Below are 20,407 nucleotides of genomic sequence, written 5' to 3'. Positions count from 1 at the left end.
AAGCCAATAATCTATCAAACAAATGAGACACAAAACACTATCGAATGCACAAACCTATGTGAGCGAATGCATAATCCTAATAGGACGATTGCACAATTATGTCAGGACGCTTGTGCAATTATGACAAAACACTTGCGCAATCAGAAAGTAGAGAAAATATAATTAAGCAAGAAAAAATATAAAAAGCAAAAAGTTAGCAGAAGATTAGAGAATCTAGAATCTCAGGGAGGTTCCTTGTATTGTCTGATATTTGTGTATGTATCTGAGGACAATCTTTCGATAATGATAATAGGCAGCTTCGTAGTTTTGATCTCTTTCTTGTAATTGGGCCTTTAACGCTCTCTGGAATTCTTTCTGTTGCTTTCTCCTTTCTGCTCTTCCTCTAGATCCTGAAATCCTAAATATCACCTTTGTAGCCACAAGATGTCATCTATTGAAAACAACATACAAAAATAAGATCTTCAGATTTGCACACGTGAAACACGTATTTAGGCAGAACAAAGAACAAAAAAATGAGAACACAATTAAAAGCATGCAAAATTAAGCTATATGAATGCAGTACAAAATATCAACTAATGCGACATAATTACTGAACGAATGCGATACAACATCTACACAGTTGCACAATTCTATCAGGATGCATGCGTAACGGTATCAGTACGAATGCAATAAAGGCTTTGAACGAATGCACAATTGTTAGATATTCTTGTGAAATCCATACAAACCTGCAAAAATTTCCAAAATACATACAATCCTACAAAATTCAAAATAAACAAAGAGGGTAAATTAGTTGTTCTTCACGTCGGGTTCACCAAATGTATATACATAAAATTCACCATTGTTTAACTAGAATTAAAGGGAAATCATGTATCCCTATCTAATTAAAGAATTGTAAACAAACCAATGAAATAATGCAAACAAAGTAATAGGGTTTATAATATTTAATCAAAAACTCCTTGTTCCATGATCACATGTAGCATCCATTGTTCTTTTGCTTCTCGTGGTATGATGACTCTCAAATTGTGCTGCTAACCTGCAAGTGACACAAGATTTTGAAGTTTGTGATTGTTGAAAATGGAGAATTGATGATGAATTTATATAATTTTAGGTGAGATTGAATGAGAGGTGGAACTCAAGTGAGCTCGCATGTTGATTGATAGTTAAACTACTAATTTGGAGGTGAAACAAATGATTGAAAGGTGGAACTCAATTGATTGAATAGATAAAAGAGTTAACTGATTGATGAAAAAAGCTGATTGAGAGATGAAAAAGAATGATTGGAGGATAATTGATTGACGACAAAGAAAGCTTTATTTTAAAAAAGCTAATTGAAAGATAGAAAATGAATGATTGGAGAAAATTAAAGAAATGATTTAATTAATCAATTAAAATAGATGGAACTGTTAACTAGAGATGACTGATTGAAAGCTTTTTGGAAAAAAGCAAAGTGGAAGATAGAAATAGAGATTGGAAAGATAATTGATTGAATTGATTAATTTAGCATGTGTTGTAGGATTTTTATTGAAATTCAATTCATTGTTTGCATGCTTTTGAACTTGCTTGAGAAATTCAATTTAATCTTTGAACATATTTAGAACTTGACTTAGAAAATTAATTTGATTTTTGAATGTTAATTGAATTTCAAATGATTTTATTTAAATTCAACCTGATCTTTGAATTCATGCAAACTTGATTTAGGAATTCAATTTGATTTTTGAAATCATGAAATTGAAATGCACATGTAACAAAATTAGATGAAATTAGAAGAATATGAATTTGAATTTGAATTAAGAGAATTACTGAAATTAAACGAAATTAAAATTTTGGGGATTTGAAATTTGAATTTGAAGAATGAATTAGCTAATTAATTATTTAGAAGTGGACTTTAATTAAATAAAAAAGATTATTTAAATTAAAGGATTAAAATCACAATTAATTAAATAATAAATATTTAATTAATATTTAGAAAAGGGTTAAATGATTAATTGATTAGAAATAGAAATAGAAATAGAATAATTAGTAATATGATGAAGAAATATGAATTTAGAAGAATAAAATTAATTAAATTAATTAAATAACTAAAGAATTTTTAAATCAATTAGAGGAATAATTAGTACATGATCAATGAGACATTTTTAGGTGTTTACAGGCATATCAAGTCTTATCAGAACTCTTAATTCCAACCACAAACTCACTTTATAATCTGAATCTAAATTTGACATGTTCCTTTTAAATTGACCATAATTCTACCCCAAAGTTGACTAATATGTTTAATTGTAACATTAAAAATCCTTTGTTTGTGTTTTGATTAGATATTCTAGTAGATTAGATCATCACCAATATCATGCAACAAATCGAGACCTTCTAGCTTCATAAAAGGTTACAATTGATTTATAAAAAAAATTAGATATAATCAATATAATTATTCTATAAAATTCCCAACATATAACACCATAAATGATGAAGAAAAATTAGTAAAAATAGGTTGATAAAGATATTTCCCATTCTTTTCATTTTTGAGGCATACATTTGTCTAGTCTAAGAATCCCAAAATTTCAAGATTATTATGATGAAGAATTGAATAGATGTATTTTAGATGTATGTAAATGTTTTTATAATACTATTAGTACATAGTTGAATTATTTATTTATAAAGACACTAAATATATTTATATTTGTAGGGTGTATTTTTATGAGATTCTTTAAAATTACTCAAATTTCCAAATGTGTAAGGTGAAGATTTATTGTAAGAACTTGGATTGCATGTACACTGTCTTGTATGATGTATTTGATAAAAAATTTAAGCCACTTAAAGATTTTTTTTTAATCCCTTGAATTTATTATCGTCTGCAATTTTATATCACATGTGATTAAGCATACCACTTAACATGAGTATAAGCAACTCATGATTTTATTGTAAAAGCTCATATGAATAGAGATTTGAGAGCCCAACAGAACAACATGATTACTAAGAGTCATGTTTATTTATACAACTATTGAATTCTTTTAAACTTTTGTAGCTCATAAACGCTAGGAGGAGTTATTCAAAGAAATTTAATACATTATATTTTATGGTAATATATCTTTTTTTAATTGAGCTTGCATGAATCTATCTCTTATATTTTTTTGCATACTTACTTCTAATTATAATTTCTTGAAGGCAAGCCTTGTAGAATACGACGACAAAAATGAAGAGGTATTTCCTTTGGTGGCCTATATCATGGAGGACATATGTAAGTTGTTTCATATGTTCAGTTCTAAAGTAGAATAAAAATAAAATAATTAATTTAGATAAAATAAAATAATCTTAAATAAAAATTAAATTAAAATAAAATAACTCTAAAATAAAAAAAATAGTTTAGATATATCTTACCATTTTTTAGATAGATATATTTTTTTGATGTAAAAGTATTATTTTTTTAATAGTAAAACAACAATACATTACAAAGTAGACTTGCCTTGATCTAGAAAAGACTTGTACTATATCTATATTCCAAGATCAACAAAATATAGATGGATTGAAAGTAAAGAATCAATAATAGGAGAAGAAGAATCCTAAACCCATAGATAGGATATAAACACTTGTTTTCATGAAGATTATACATGCTTTGAGTGCCAAAGATAATGCATACCTTTTTGTTGAAAGAAATAGATGTAAGAAAACTACTTAAAACAACAAATAGAAAAATTAAGGCTAACCACAAGGGAATAAAATATAAGAAAACCACAAGAACAAGAACACCAGTTTAAGAATCAAGAGTTTAGAGAGGCATTGCAATCAATAAGAAGAACGCTAAAGTCTCTACTCAAGTCTCAGTTAAGGCATCTTAATTCTTTCTAGCATTAACAATGATGCCATCGCAGTAAAAAATAGATTCAACCAAAAAATCAACAACTTAATTTCCTTTCTTATAGTATGGTTCCACTTAAGACTAAACCACATGCGAGGATGTTGATGACTTTCTCACATTATTTCAAACATCACTAGTAGATGTGAGAGGAAGATTGGATTTTGAAGTGATCAATCAAGATTTTAGAGTCATATTTTAGATTAATATTAGTAAAATGCTTTAGCTTAGCTTTTGAAAGAGCTTGGTGAATTACCATAGCTTGAACAAAATTATTGTAACCAACGTTAAGATTACTAACAAATTAGAACTTAACCTTGACATTATGATCATAATAAACCCCTCCCATGAGACATGCCCAACATTGTTATTTGTAGCTCGATCAACATTAATTTTAACCAATTCTATAGGAGGGTGCTCTCATTTAGTAACTTGATCATCCTTGATCATCCTGAAGTTATTATTAGAAAAGACAAAAGAAGGATAAATCCTAGGTATGTCAAGTCTCATTAGAACTCAAAATTCTAGTCATGAACTCAATAATATTAAAATCATAATTGACATGTTTCTTTCAAATTGGCTATGATTTTGCACCAAAATTGACTTATATGTTTAGTTATACCATTAAAAATCCTTTGATTGCATTTCAACTAGGTATTCTAGTAAATTAAATTATGACTAATATGATGCAACAAAATAGTTCACTTTCTAGCTTCATAAAAAAGCCAAAATTGGTTCACAAGGAAATATTGGATATAATCATATAATTATTCTATGAAATTCTTAACATATCACACCATAAACGATAAAAAATAGTAAAGTAGTAGATAAAGATGTTCCCCATTTTCTTCATCATCTTTAAGTCATACATTTGGTTTGATTAACAATCCCACATTTTTAAAGACTGTCACGATGAAGAATTTTATAGTCTTTTATTTAAGACATATATACTTTTTTTTTTTATAATACCACCAATGTTTAATTCAATCACTTATTACTAAATATATATGTAGGACGCTTTTTATGAGATGCCCTAAAATGATACCTAAAATTTTCGCCAATTTAAGTAATTCATTTATTATCCCTTGACTTTATTACTACATGTAATTGTACATAACATATGACCAAGGGTAACCGTTGAAATGAGTGTGGGCAGGTCATGATTTTATTATAAAAGCTCATATAAATAAAGATTGTAGTGTTGAAAAGAATATAATGATTACTAAGAGTCTCATTTATGTATATTAGTTTAATTAAGTCCAGAGGAGGATGTTCTCATTTAGTAAGTCAATCATACCAATGGTTATTATTAGAAAATAAAAAAGGAGGAAAAAATGTAGGTAAATCATCTTTCATCATAACTCTAAAATCAAACCACAAACTGACTTAATAATCCCCAAAACAAATTTGACATGTTTCTTTCAAATTGGCTATGATTCTACCCCAAAGTTGACTTATATATCTAGTTGTACCATTAAATATCTTTTGATTGAACTTTGACGAGATGTTCTAGTAAGTCAAATTTTGACTAATATCATGCAACAAATTTTTGCTTTCTAGCTTAATAAAAAAACTATAATTGATTTATAAAAGAATATTATATGTAATCAATAACTATTCTATGAAATCCCAACATATCACACCATAAATGATAAAAAAAAATAAAGAAGTCGACAAAGATGCTGGTATAGATGTTTCCCACTATCTTCATCTTTAAGACATGCACTTATTTGGATTAACAACTCCACATTTCAAATATTGTCATGATGAAAGAATTAAAGTAATGCATATATTTGTAGGACTTGTTTTGATGAGACTCCCTAAAATGACTCAAATTTCCAAACATGTAAGGTGGAGATTTATTGCAATAACTTGAAGTGCATGTACATCATCCTATACAACATATTTGATAAGATTTTTTTTAGCCAATTTAGCAATTCTTCTTTTTATCCCTTGAATTTATTCCTATTCATAATTGTAGATAACACTTGACAAAGGGTAAACATTTCAAATGAGTGAGGGCAACTCATGATTATACTATAAAACCTTGTACAAATGGAGATTTGAGAGCTTACGAGAACAAAATGATTATTAAAAGTTTTGTTTATGTATATAATTTTAACCATATCGAGAGGAGGATGCTTTCATCTAGTAAGTTGATCATTTTGAGGGTTATCATTAGAAAAGACAAAAGAATGACAAATTGTAGGTATATCTAGTCCCATCAAAATTTTAAATTCCAACCATGACCCCACTTAATAATGTTAAATCCAAATTGACAAGTTTCTTTCAAATTGATTATGATTCTACCCCAAACTTGGCTTATATGTCTAGTTGTACCATTACAAATCTTTTGATTGAATTTTGATTAGATATTCTAGTAGATCAAATTATGATCAATACCATGCAATAATTTAACACTTTTTAGCTTTATAAAAAGTTCATGATTAATTCATTAAAACTATTGAATATAACGATAATTATTCTATAAAATTCCAATCATATCACATCATAATGAATAAATAAATAAATAAAGATATCGGTAAAGGTGTTTTCCATTGTCTTTTTCATTTCTAAGACATATATTTGTTTAGACCAGCACTCACATTTTAAAGATTGTCATGATGAAAGAATAAATGTATTTAAGATATATATATTTATTTTTATAATACTAATATTTGTAAGATGTGCTTTAGTGTGAATCCCTAAAATGACTCAAATTTCCAAACGTGTAAGGTGGAGATTTATTTCAAGAACTTGGAGTGCATGTACATTCTCCTGTAACACATATTTCACAGGAAATTTAAGCCACTTTTTAGCAATTCTTCTTGAAACTCCCTGTAATTGCACCTAAAATGTGAGAGGAGTTAACAGTTGAAATTAGTGTGGGCAGCGCATGATTTTACTATAAAAGCTTGCAAGAGTTCAAGAGAACAAAGTAATTACTAAGAGTCTTGATTGTTTATATAACTGCCAAATCTTTTACACTTCTGCAGCTCATTAACGCTGAGAGGATTTTTCTGAAGAAATTTAATTCATCACATTTTCATGGTAATGTATGTAAATGTAGTTGAGCTTGCATGAATTTATCTCTTAAATTTCTTGCAGTACTGAATTTTAATTTTTGTTTCTTGAAGGCAAGCCTTGTAGACTACGAGGACAGCGATGAAGAAACGTCTCCTCCTGTGGCCTGTATTACAGAGGAAAGGGACAGGCCGAATAACATTTGCAGCGAGGTGAGTTAATGTCCGTTTCATGTTATTCTCTTAGCACTGCCTGTGTGTTTATAGCTCCTGGCAAAATTTGCATGTAAACAAGTGTGGGCAGAAACAGCAAATTTTCAGTGAATTTGGTGCATGAAAAGGAGCCATGCGAACGAATTAACATGCCGGCATCCAAAACCATTTGCAGCTGAATCACGGCCCAAAACTGCAGATTATAACCAAATAAATATGTAAGGTAGTCTAATTGGCTGGACCACCTGTAGTATGTTGAAGGAGAGGGGAGTTTTGGCCAGTCGACGGACTGATTTGTATTAATGACCTGTTCTTGGGAGGTCAGCTTTTTGAAACCTGGGTCTGTGTGTCTTTCCTCAGGTGGTTTAAGTTTACCGAGGCAGGGGAGTTATAAAAGCAGTCATTTGCAAATCTGAGTTACCCGTTCTACCTGGAAGCAAAAAATACAATAAAGGGTAAAGGTGAAAGTGAAGGGATTTTTTTGGAATCACATTCAAGGATTAGATTTGATGGCCCTATGGCCGTATTCATGCTGCCATAAAATACTATCAAAATTTTAAGAAGATTCTATCAAATGAAAGGGAGATTTTTGGCAGATCATCGAATGTTCTATTTATATAGAGGGTATGCCTTAGTATTTGGAGGACGCCTGAATAAACAGCTGCACAAATTTTTTTTGCTCTAGGGGTATGTATTCTGGCCAATTCACTTGTATATGACTTTCCTAGGGAGATTGTTTTGCTATTTACCTTACATATTGTTCAATGGGGTGTACATTCCTGTTCACCTCTGGTTTGAACTTATGACGTCTGGATTTGAGCCTATGACCCCCCTGTGGACAACACATAACTTCATTATCAGGTTCTCCCAGGTAACTTTTGCCCTTACCCCCTTTTTCGCAATATTTGGACTAGCTGCTTAGCACTGCACTGATAGTCGGGGGAAAGATTTTTAAGGTATCCACTCATTGCTAAGGCTGCTTGGCACTTGACCGGGGATCAAGGAGATTGCGGTAAAGACTTTAGAGCCTTAGGCATTTGATTGACATTGTAGCTTTTAGGCACTTGAACGACTTTAGGAGGAAATTCAGTTGAGAGCACATGACTGGAAGGGGTTGACAACCAAGAGTTTTGGCTTCGTTTAGTAGTTTGCAGCAATTTTTTCAATGTGAATATTTACCATGTCTCTAGGGATTTGAACCTGGGATTCTGTTATCTGAGGTGCTTTTGTTTGACGTTTTCTTTGTAGAAAGATGTATATATTTTTTTGGATGAATAGTGCATATTTTAATAACTAAAAGATAATATTACATATATTTTAAAAAATTAAAAATTAGGTAGAAATAGTCTAAAGCCAGAATAAAGTAAACCTGAACTATCAGAAGCAAAAGAACGAAAACAGTGAACACCAAAAACTAAAAATATAAGAAAGATTATCAGTTTTTTAGAACTGTGAACAGAATTTTTTTACAGTTTACCGCAAATTTCATTAACATAGTGGTCTTATTGATGGAGCTTAAGTTTTTCAGTAGTAGCTACTGAGAAAACATCGGAGCATTTGTAGGGAAATAGTCCACTGAATTCATAAATACAGGTGTTACTGGGAAAATCTAGAGGCGCTTTTAGGATTACTTGAATTAAAACTTTTGGTAGGAAATTATAAAAAATATTTGGTGGCTACATCTTGTCAATAAAACATCTTAAGGGTGTGCTCAATATTTTCAGGCACTTTCTTTAACAGTTGTTCAAATTATCACTTTTAATTTGATCCTAGGAAGGAAATTACCATCCATATTTTTGGCATGTCGATGGTGTTGGTGTTCAAAGTTGTAGGTTCTGAAATCGTCAAAGTTTAGTCCGTTTCTCGGTGTCATGGGTGTCAAATTTAAAAGAAGTTGTTGACAACTTATGATTAGGTAGGGACAACTAAGAACCAATTGATAAGGATGGGTGGTTCCTTCTGCTTTTGGCTTTGCTAGGCCAAGGGGGATATTCATTGAGGTGCTATCTCAAAGAGAATCAAAGATCATGACACACCATACTCATTGCATAAGGGACTCCAAATCGATTGTCACTAAACACCTATATGATGTTTTGCTAATACAAGTACTTCACATTTTAATAACCATGTAGGGTATTTAAAGATGTTTCTCATTAACTTCTAATGATATTTGCCCCTTAGTATATACTTACATGGATGCAAACAAAACAAGAAATCACACCTCTCTTAAAGCAAAGCTTGTAGAAATAGCCGAGATTGAACAATGCTGGTGAGACTGAACACTATGTTTGTGGATAGATTTATAGTTTGTTTTTTCAAGTGTGATGATGTGATGGGGAATTGAGACACGGATGGGTGCCTTTATCCAATGAGGGTAATAGAGTCTACATTTTTAGTACATCCAATGAGGGTAGTAGAGTCTATATTTTTAGTACAGACAATGATAACACGAATGTAACCTAAAATAAACTGCCGAAATGAAGGTAGTGATAATGACCCTCTCATCCCATAAATTAGCTAGGCTCTATGCATACAAACTAACAAGCATATGAGTTGCAGCACAACTAGTTGAACATGCCTCAGTTATCCATGATAAACCTATAAACTTCCTATATTACTTTGATAAGGTGCCTTACAAAATTTTTGCAAGGAGCTTTATTGTCTTCTTGCTGACACAACAGTCAAACGTAACACTCAAATCGGCAAATGTGATTAGGAGAACATTCAAAATGTGGTGTCCCCGATTAGTGTAATGGCAAATCCTTGATTCTTTTTCTGTTTCATTAATGAAACTGGAATGTAACGACTCATGTAATTTTTATTTTTATTTTAAAAGGTAAACCCTAACTGCTGCGAAGATCAGAATTTAGTATAATAAAACCTAGCTGAGTGGGATTGCCACCAAACTCTTCAAAATTATTAATGACAAACAATATCAAACCCTTATATACTCATCGTATGAACAATACATTCAGATCTGAAATTATAGATGGTACTGTTGTCCTCATTTTTGTTTCCAAAAATGAAGGACCACTACGTTAAAATTTTTGTGAAAAAATGAAAATTTTTACTCTATGGCACGCTTCCCGAGGTATAATTTTGATGAATCCTTGGACTGGCTTAATCATCAGTCTATCCTCAAACTACGTTTCGAATTTCGTCAAATTCTGGGTTCGTTTGCTATGCCTTTCCTTCAATTTCGGGTTTAAAAACCCCGAGTGCAGGTGGAGAATTTTCTTCAAACTGCAAGTTTTAATGATATTCATTGTTTTGGGTTTTTGTAGGGGAATTTTTAGCTTATTACATGTGCATTTTTATTAAAAGATGTTACTTGCAATTTGTTTTAAATTTTCCTTCCTTCCTTTGTTATTTTTAATTGTTTTTTGGTCAAGTTTAGTTAAAATAGGGATTTTTTGGCTCAACTGCAAGTAAACTTGCAGTTTGGTAAAAAAACCCCTACTTTAATGGTTTTTACATGTAATAGGGATTTTAAATCCCCATTACATGTGTGCGAGTATTTCTTACTTGTTGTAGGGATTTTATTTCTCTTTTACAAGTTTTTTTTTTTTTAAACTTGTAGTTTGCTCCAAAAAAACCCGATTTTGCCTTGCAAGTGCATTTTTGACAATTTTAAACTTGTCATTTGTCCAAAAAAACCCGATTTTGGCTTGGCAAGTGAAAAAGTAAAAAATAAAACTTGTCATTTGGTTCAAAAAACCTGATTTTGGCCTAGTGAGTGAAAAAGTGAATTTTAGAACTTGTCATTTGTTCTAAAAAACCCGATTTTCATTCCCTTATGCATTTCGAACTTGTCTTTTGCTCCAAAAAACCCGAAATGCAAGGAAAAACGATTTTTGACCATTTCAAGGCAAATTTTGTGGAGAGATTGTTGGAGGAAGGAGGCGTTTTGGTTTGCATCCTATTTTCATGCATTCATGGACATCTTTCACGCCAAATGTAGGTTGCATTGACTGGTTTTTTCGCTCTAAATCAGCAACCACGTTTTTAATAAATGCCACTTTTTGAGGGTTTAAGACTTCAACAAACTCCACTCTCCTAAATCGTTTTGCCCTTTCCCATCCAGGCGTGGAGTTTAGGACGATTGTCGAGCTATTTAATGATGCCGTTGGAGATTGAAATGGTGGCCACGTTTTTTTCACGTGACTCCCTTTGGCTATGTTTTGCAACATTTGTCATCATTCCTTCTTCTTCCTCCTTAGGCGTTTTGCTCTAATCCACTTGGATGTGCTCTCTCATTGGCATTTTGGTCCTCCAAGTTTGGGATTGCTGCTACATTTATCAGTTTGGGGCATTTTTGCAAAAAACGTGATAAGGGTTTGGCATTACGGATTGCTCCTTTTTACCGGTTTTGCTTCTTCATTCCAAGAATTGTTGCATTATTGGAGAAGCATTTTGCATTTTTAAGAAAGTCTTCATCATAGCATTCCAGGTTCACAATCAATGTCAGATTTGTCGGCATCTCCAACTCCAAAGAAAATGAAATACAAATATGACAAATATCAGAATGAGGTTGCACCTTCCCAGGTTTCTTCTCCTTTGGATCACATCAGAGACACGGGGATAGGGCACATTGATATGGCAGAATTCATCAACAAGGTAGAAGATCCATAGGATAATAACTTGCAGCGGCTGTTGGACAGCCATATCCATCATGTATCTTCCTTCCCAGTGGCTGCCCTAGAACCTGAGTTTGTTCTTGCATGCACCCATCATTTTGACAAGGAATCAAGAGTCATCAAAAATGATGATGGTGAAGCTATAATTCGTTTTGATGCGGATACAATCGAGAAGGTCTTCAGAATACCTCCTGCACCTGTTTATATGGAAATCACCAAAAAAAGTGCAGCGGAATACTACGTGAAGAGGGAAAAAGATTGCAAGCGGCACATCAATAGGTGGATCCAAGAGCCACGACCTTCTTTCTCAAGGTGGGCAAAGTTGTACCGTTGAAATTTCAAATGGGAGATAGGAGACACCATCACTCTTCTCAGTAGGATGATGGGCCTTGAGCATTCCAATGTCTTTGAGCCATGGATGTATCAGTTCATTATGTTCATACGACAGTCACATCACATTTCATGGGGGCAAGTCATCAGCGATGCCTTGTGCGAACAACTTGCAGCAGTTCCTACCACCATGACCACCTTCATGAATTTTTATTTGGTATATTTAGCAGCATCACTTAGACACTTTCCAGGTCTTTCTACCAAGGGTGATCGCTCACATATACTGGTTTGGGAATATTATGACCAGTTGCCATTAAGACCTAGCAGACTGCATTTCAGAGGAATCCAAGACGCATTCTTTGGATATTTCATGTGTCAGTTTGACAGAAATCTGAGGAACAAAAGAGTATCAGATGAGGCATGGGTCAAGGTGTCTGAGTATGGGTGTTTGTTTCTGCAATTTCCCACCTTCACCTATATGAGGATTGGATGCTATGATGGTCAGCCATACATGCTTCCAAGATACCCAACCGATAAGATAATTCTTATGGAGTTGGGAAGACAGATCATGGCTGTTCATACTTTTCAGTCTGTTAGACACAAGGTTGGAATGGGGATCTCTACCACAAACCCATTGAAAATTGGTCGATACTCCCTTGTCACATCTGTGAAGGCTAAAGCCATGGAGGCTGAATTGCAAGAAGTCAAGCTTAAAAGGTTCAAACCTAGAGCTGATTTTGATTATAGAGGTATGAAGGAGAAGGTCAAGAAATCCTTTGTGCATGTTCATTGCATTGAAGACATTTGGGTAGATCTCCGCACTGAAGCCGAAGTTCTGAAGATGGATTATTGCAGGCTCACTGCTGAGCAAATTGTTGACTTGAACTTGGCGGATATCCCACAAGGGATGATTGATGACGGGCATATACTTGATCCTGAATACACTTCACGGAGGGTTGAGGAAGCTCCACTTCCTTTGATCCAATGGTCACACAAGAAGTGCATTTCCATCCTTGACAGATTTCAGCCTATTTTTGCCAACACCAATGCATGGTTGAAAAGTAATGCTGTCAGACTTATCAAAATCAAGGTTGGTAAAGAAGATGATTCTACAGGGCCTCTTGGACGGAAATCTGAGATTCAGATTGACAACAAGGAGGGTGCTTCATCTTTAGGCACAAGGATCAAGTTACGAGTCAGTCGTGCAGTAGTGCTCCCTCCTGAGGAGACGACTATTCGTGGGAAGGAAAAATCACGATTCCATGTTCAGGTGATTGATCTGGATAATCCAGAAGAGGGACAACAATCTGATGACGCTCCTAAGTCTCCAGTTTCAGACTCACCTCATGAGGCCATTCCTCTAGTTTCCATTGAGACGCCTCTTTCTCCTCCTGATTTGCTCGTGGATGAGTCTCCTTAGAATGCAGTTCCCATTTCAGCATACGAGCCTTCTCCTGATCGACAACAAGAGAGTGTGTTGAAAGTTCTTGAAGATAATCCCACTTGCATTCAGTTATAGAAATTGATACTTCCACTTCTGGTTTTGAAGAATTCATGAGGCAATCTTCATGCCCATTGGTAACTGAGCAAACCGTGGTCGCTATCCAAATAGATATTCCTCCCAGGGTGACCACAGTAATTCAAACAGAAACTGCTTCTCCTTTGCCTCTAGCTACTACTGGAAGTGAGTTGATGACTTTGCCTCCATGGCTTAGTTGTTTCACCCCAAAAAGGAAGAAGCAAGAGATCTCCCTTGATGCCTTTGACTACCAGCAACTCAAACAGTCCAGATCCAAAGTTGCTAAGAAGGCCAAGACTATCTCTAGGGTAACTGTTGATAGCAACAAGATGAAAGTAGCTGAAATTGTGGAACCTATTGCAGATAAGCCACTTGATGAAATGTCAGCTGCTGATTATAAGGTTACAAGGATAGAGTTGGGCAAGCAAACGCATGAGGTCATTAAACATGATGCTCAGTTTTTTGTTGCTTCATTAGTGCAAAGTTGTGATGATCTTCTTGCGAAGAAAGACAAGCTAGAAGAGGAAAACCGACAGCTTATGGCAGCCATTCATAAAATCACAAAACCTGCTGCTGAAGGGAGTAACTCCATAGGTTCTTCTGGTTCCCAAGAATCGATTCGTGGAGTGGAAAGGGCTGCTCAGAAAGTACAAGCACTGGATTCCTGGGTTGATCAGCTTCATGATCAATGTGTACAAGTAATGAAAGACATTTTTCAAATAATGTCTAAGATGGAAACCATCGAGGAGAAAGTGGATTAGACTTCTAACATTTTCAAAAAGAATCTGGAAAGTGTTGAGCAAAGTCTGACAATCTGGCGTGCCATGCCCCAACAACAGCTGAGTATTTTGTAGGAGCATGCCATCATCTCTTCCAGGGTCATGTACTTGGAATTTGAAGAACTCATGGAAAACAAGACCCTTGTTCTTAAATCCCTCATTGAGGAGATCGGTGATGCAAAGAGATTCCGGGGTGAAGTTTACCGAGGTATTGTCTCACATTGTGAAAGGGCCTCTTGCAATATAGTAAGTTAGGATGGAGAGCTGATTCCAGAAGAAGAAGTTCTTGCTGATTTACAAATGAGGATTCATAATGAATGGAGGAGCGAACAATTCTCGGCAGCTTCGATTCAAGCATTGATGAAACACCAAGCCTTTCTGCATGCAATCCAGTCTATCCTGGATAAAAACAATTCTATGCTCCTCCGCTGTCACGACACTATTGTGAAGACTATGGTTGTTGCCAAGAACACCCATGAACCGAATCCTGAGGAACTACAAGCGAGCATTCGGAAATTTCAAGGATTTGTGTCTTCACAAAATGCAACTTAAGTGTTTTTCAACACTTAGTTGAATTTTCCTTTTTTTGTAATCTTTAGTTGTAATTTAGTTTTGACAAGTTGCATGTAAAAGTATTTTTTGTAAAATGCAAGTTACACATTACTTGCGCTTTTGTAATTACATGTAAATCAACTACAAGTTGTGTCCGATTAGGACTGTAGTTGGAATAAGTCTTAGTTAGTTGGAGTAACGCTTAGTTAGTTAATGAAGTCTCAGTTATTTATTGAATTTGTCTTGGTGGTTGAGAGAATCTCTCAAGTTAGTTAGGATCCTCCCACCTTTTTCTCAAGGCTCCTCTTCTATAAATACTTGAGGAGTCCATTGTAATTATCATCTTTTGGAAAGCAAGCAAAAACTTTGCCAAATTTACAGCAAGAAGTCTTTGAGCTTATGTATGTGGATTGAAAGTTTTTTGAAGAATAATAAAGAAGGATTACTCAAGTTTTGAGTCTTTGAACTACATGTTTGAGTTTGAATCTTTTATTTCTTCTATGCCAAGTGTTTCTAAAGGAGCTTAGTCCAATCTGATTTGAAGTCTTTGAGCTGCAAGTAGAGAAGATTAATTAAAATAGGAAACTCTCTTGAAGGAGCAGCAAGTCTTTGAGCTTGTGTCTATTCTTGAGGAAAAATTACTGTTTGATAAGAAATAGCAGCAATTCTTTGAGCTTGCATTAGTTCTTGTCTTTGTGTTGAAAAAATAGATTATTCCAGTCTTTGAGCTGTTATCTTTTATTCGTTGTAAAATTTAGTATAGCAAAGGGTAGATAGGACTTCCAATAGTCAAGTCTTTGAGCTTGATATTGCTGTCCCGTCCGAAGGAAGTGACGGAAGTCTTTGCGCTTTCAGGAAACATCATTTCTTTTCTCTTATTTCACTTGAAAGTGGTTACTGTTGTTATTCAATTGCTATCCTTTTCTGTGAAGAGAAAAGGATATTGTCTTTCTTGAAAAAAGAAGAAAGATTGCTGTCCCATCCTATTTTATTTTCCAAGTTGTAGTTAGATAGGGGGAACCTTCCCTTAATTAGGAGAGTTTTTACTCGTGTGCTGTGGTTGAAACCACAATTTTGTATATTTCCCCAAGTGTACAAAATTTTCAACCAACAGGTACCACAACCAATTTTAATCCCCAAATGAATTCTGAAATTTGATATCGGCTGCAGGAAATGTATTACAGTAAAATGTATTAGTAAATGCATTCACAACCCTAGATTTGTAGCTGTTCAGCTTGTCAAAGGGCAGGAAATCAGCATAAAAGCTCTCCAATAAGATTCACCCTTGCTCAAAAAATAATGGCAGCAGTTAATGAAGGGCACAACTTCACTAAATGGCAGAAATCTCGTCCAAATCCAACCCTCAGATCGGCATTTGCCATGCTTTTGGAAATGATGGTGATGATTGGAAATGCTGGTGTTACTGTTGATCCTTATCACCTATCACCCAAAACAAACCTTGGAATTGTACAAAACTTAGAGAAGCAAAAATCTCCAAAACATCCTGATTACACCCGATTTTTGCAAATCTGTCCCACAGACGATTTTTTCCCCCAAAAAATTCCGTCTTTTAAAAATTTGTTGACTGAAGTTTTCAACATTTAAATTGCATAAAAATCACATTTAAATTGCATCTAAAACCTTAATCAATCTCCCACCAATTTGTGAAACCCTGAAAACCTGTGAAAGGGTGAAATATTTTATGAATAGTGCTGTTGTGCAATATTTCTAAGGCACAACTACAAACAGGAGCTTGACAGGACATGCATAGAAGGCACAACTAGTTGCGAATTTATAGGGAGTTAGGAAGCAGTGCATTTGAGTCAAAGGTAGGCAATTTCTTGTTGTAACACTGCTGCAAATACATTCTATAACTTCACACTATATAAGTTGTATTTACACAAAATTCAACCAGTGTATACAAATAGATGAATAAATTGCTGAATAAAATTTTCAATGTGCACATCACAAGGATCCTTCAATTTAAATTAACAAGATAAAAAATGTTAAATCTATCTTATTTTGGCTGGGCTTCTATCCAAAGAGATACTATTTTAATGTTATGACAGGTGAATGGTCTATATTTTGAAATTGTATCTTAGCTCATTGTACATACGACATATTTTGTGTTTACTTTATCATGATTTAATTACGCTAAAGGCATATTATACTCACATATGGATGCAAAAGCGTCCATCAATAAAGATTAGAAGCATTCAATTTGATGTGTTTGTGACACTTAAATGCATGAAAAGAAAAGTTGTATTTAATTATTATTTTTTAATTTAATTTAATTTATTTTCTCCTTCCATGCACTCAATTAAATAATTTTTAATTATTTAATCCCAAGTATATCTTCACTTCCACCTCTTAAGTGTGACTCACTCTAAGTTTAACTAATCAATCAATTCTGTTTATCTCATCGATAGCTCGAGGCATAAAAATATCTACACAGACAAATCCAGAAAAATCGGTAGTTAGAACATTATGGACTGTGGAAATTTCATGTTTGTAATAATAATTTTGTTACTAAAAGCTTTTTTACTTTTGTAAAGAGTTTAATGTAAATAAAATATAAAAATAATGATATATTAAAAAATAATAATATAATCATAGCTTAATAATAATTTAATATTAATTAATATTAATTATAATACAATAATATAATGAACAAATATGATATCTTTCGGCGTACTTTACCTACATTCTTCTAAAGATAGGTATGCTAGTTTTAGCTATATCGTAATGTCCTCAATTCACAAAAAAACAAATGAAACAAAGCATATAATATAGTTAGGGGTACATTGTTTATTTAAGAATAAGATGAGCTAAGCCTACTATGAAAACTTGCAATCAAGTTAGGTAACATTGCAATCACAATTCATGAAATAAATCTATTATTAGAGCAGGGAAATCAAATATTCATCAATATCCAGCATGTCTGATTTGTAGTGAATCTCAGTCATAGAAGATATGGAATAAGGAAGCATGGTAGGGTGCCTTTGAGATAGCCATTCTCTCCCTTCATGCAATCCCCTTCCATTTTTCCATGGCTAGAGATCTTTGGGTTCATCAACAGTCCCTCAACATAGCGGTTGGAAGGGAAATTGCAATAGGGTTCCCTTAGCCATTCTCTCCCTTTCACAGTGCAATAGGGTGCCCTAATAGCTGTTCTCCCTACTTGCCATTGTAGCAGTGTGCCCTAAAGTTGTTCTCCCTTAATGCAGATTCCTTCCTTACACCTTTGTGACTGACTGTTGTAGTGGTGTCATGTATATTTTAATGCTTGTTAATCTATAACAGAGATATACGTATAAATTCATATATAACACTAAACAATAACCTTTACATTACCACAGTGAATTGGAATATTACAAATTATAGTCTGATTTGATTATTTGCTAGGTGTTCAATATTCTGTATTCTCCTCTCCTCTTCGATTGGAGTTCCTCCTTATATAGACTTTAATTATTAAAGAAGGGTTATGTCCCCTCCTATAGTTACCACCTTCAAAAATGTCCTTTGTCCTTAACTAACAGATCACTGCTGCATATTTCAGATCTGCTCCATAATATATTCACATCGGTTGTGATAGTATATTTATGTCTTTATATTATATCTGCTGTATGTTTATGTCTGCTTTTATTCTTATTCCTTCATTATATCGGAATGCTTCCCTCTTACTTTAATGTTTCTTTTGTCCTGTTCCTCGATGCCCTTCTTGGAGACTGATCTGGATTATTTATACCTTCCCCTTTCTTGAAGTGGCACGTCTCTTTCAAAGGGGCAATCGTTTGCATCTGGTTGGGACATGTCTTCATACCTTTTGCTTCTTAACCAACCACATCTTATGGAATTAATCTTTCCCTTAACTAATCTTAATCAAACTTGTTATTCGTTATATTCTGTGGCTGGTTGCTGGTATAGCCTCTTGATTGGAAACCCGTGAAGTCTTGTATCAAGGCGATTTTCTATTTCCTTTATGCCGCATCTACTCCTCACGGTAGGGTCATGACGTATATTCAAATGCTAGGATTTTGTCAATACCGTCAATAAGTTGTTACGCATAGCTTAATTTTGTGCCTACTTATCTACGTCTAATGCTAAATAAAATTTTCAGTGTGCACACCACAAGGATCTTTCAATTTAAATTAACAAGATAGAAAACATTAAATCTATTTTATTTTGGTGAGGCTTGCACCTAAAGAAAGTATTTTATTTTTATGACGGGAATGGTCTATATTTTGAGGTTATATTTTAGCTTCTTGTGTCTACTTTATATTTTATGTCTACTTTATCATGGTTTAATTTTGTGTCTATTTCATCATGGTTTAAATTTTGTGTCTACTTCTTATCTTGATAATTTGCACAACTAAATTGTTTTTGTGAAGATTGGTTCGTTATTTGGTCCAAAAAACATTTGATAGTCTTTTTCTACAGTGATAGCCTTATAAATCAGTTTTCTGGAAAGAAATAATCCATATTCTTGGGTAAGTGGCTTGAATTTATTGCTAATTTGGGATCTCTATCATATCATTGCATGCTATAGTTTCATTTTTTAATGAGTCTCATCACTAGAAGTGAAGAGGTAATGTTACGTGTAGGTTATATTTGTCTTCATAACATTTTATTGTTCTCTCAAGTCGTAGTACAAAAACCCTTGGGTGTGTAAAAACATCAGCCTCATCAGCCTGATGTTTTTATGTAACCCAGTATTACACCAAGGTGTCCAATCTTTGTGACATCAAAGACTTGTTTATTGTGATTTGTATGCCTAAAATGTGTTTTGTCTCTATCTTCTATGTCTACTTTATATGAGTCAGTAATTCGACTATATTTGAAGGTTTGGTTTAATAGAAAAGCTTTCGAATGTGGCTTGGTTTTGTACCTTAAATCTTTGAAAATGTATAATCCATGCCCATTTGAGTCTGCCTGTTATGAGAAATGATTTCTCTTTTATCGATTGATTACATTTTCATTTTGACGATATATCCTTTGAAGTTTCCTACTTGAAAATTTCACAGTGATGAAATGTTTTTTTTCTTTCATCCTATTGGGATGCAAACATGTTTATCGTAGTTGTTTTGAGGTCTTACCAAGTTTTCAAAGTTTTAGAGTTTGTTATTGTAGTGCAGTCTCTATGATTAAACATTCTTTTGATATTAATAATAATTTGGAATGCAGTGTTGTTAGTAACATTTAACCATCCACTCACATCATACAAGAAGACTAGAGGTTTCCGTGCATATCATTCAGTGAACTGTTTTATTGTTAACTTAGCAATAACTTTATCATCATACAGAACTTACCAAAGAATCATTTAGTAGCAAAGCTTACATGCTAGAACATGCACAATAGAGCATTCGCTGAAGAAGCCTTGGTACACTCCAGTCAGAAACTGTTCTTATTCAGAACACATGTAGAACATGCACAATAGAGCATTCGCTGAAGAAGCCTTGGCACACTCCAGTCAGAAACTTTTCTTATTCAGAACACATGTAGAACAT

The 20,407-nt window shown here is 33.6% G+C and overlaps 1 protein-coding gene across 13 annotated transcripts in view; it reads left to right on the top strand.

The window, feature by feature from the left end:
• The first annotated feature begins 6,532 nt into the window (after window positions 1–6,532).
• Window positions 6,533–20,407, top strand: part of LOC131038301 (DNA (cytosine-5)-methyltransferase DRM2) — a 149,780-nt gene continuing 135,905 nt past the window's right edge. For 4 of the 13 annotated variants that reach the window (XM_057970655.1, XM_057970649.2, XM_057970648.2 and 1 more), the window contains exons 1-2: window positions 6,551–6,898; window positions 6,985–7,083. In XM_057970655.1, coding sequence (XP_057826638.1) covers window positions 7,013–7,083 — 71 coding nt within the window. In that variant the 5' untranslated portion in view covers window positions 6,551–6,898; window positions 6,985–7,012. Of the gene's footprint in view, window positions 6,904–6,978; window positions 7,084–20,407 lie in introns of those variants that run through there. The other 9 variants (XM_057970660.1, XM_057970658.1, XM_057970661.2 and 6 more) reach the window with 8 other exon arrangements.

This window comes from Cryptomeria japonica, chromosome 6 (genome assembly GCF_030272615.1).
Source record: "Cryptomeria japonica chromosome 6, Sugi_1.0, whole genome shotgun sequence".
NCBI lineage: Eukaryota > Viridiplantae > Streptophyta > Pinopsida > Cupressales > Cupressaceae > Cryptomeria > Cryptomeria japonica.
Note: the sequence above shows the minus strand (reverse complement) of the source record. Positions and strands in the feature narration are given on the sequence as shown.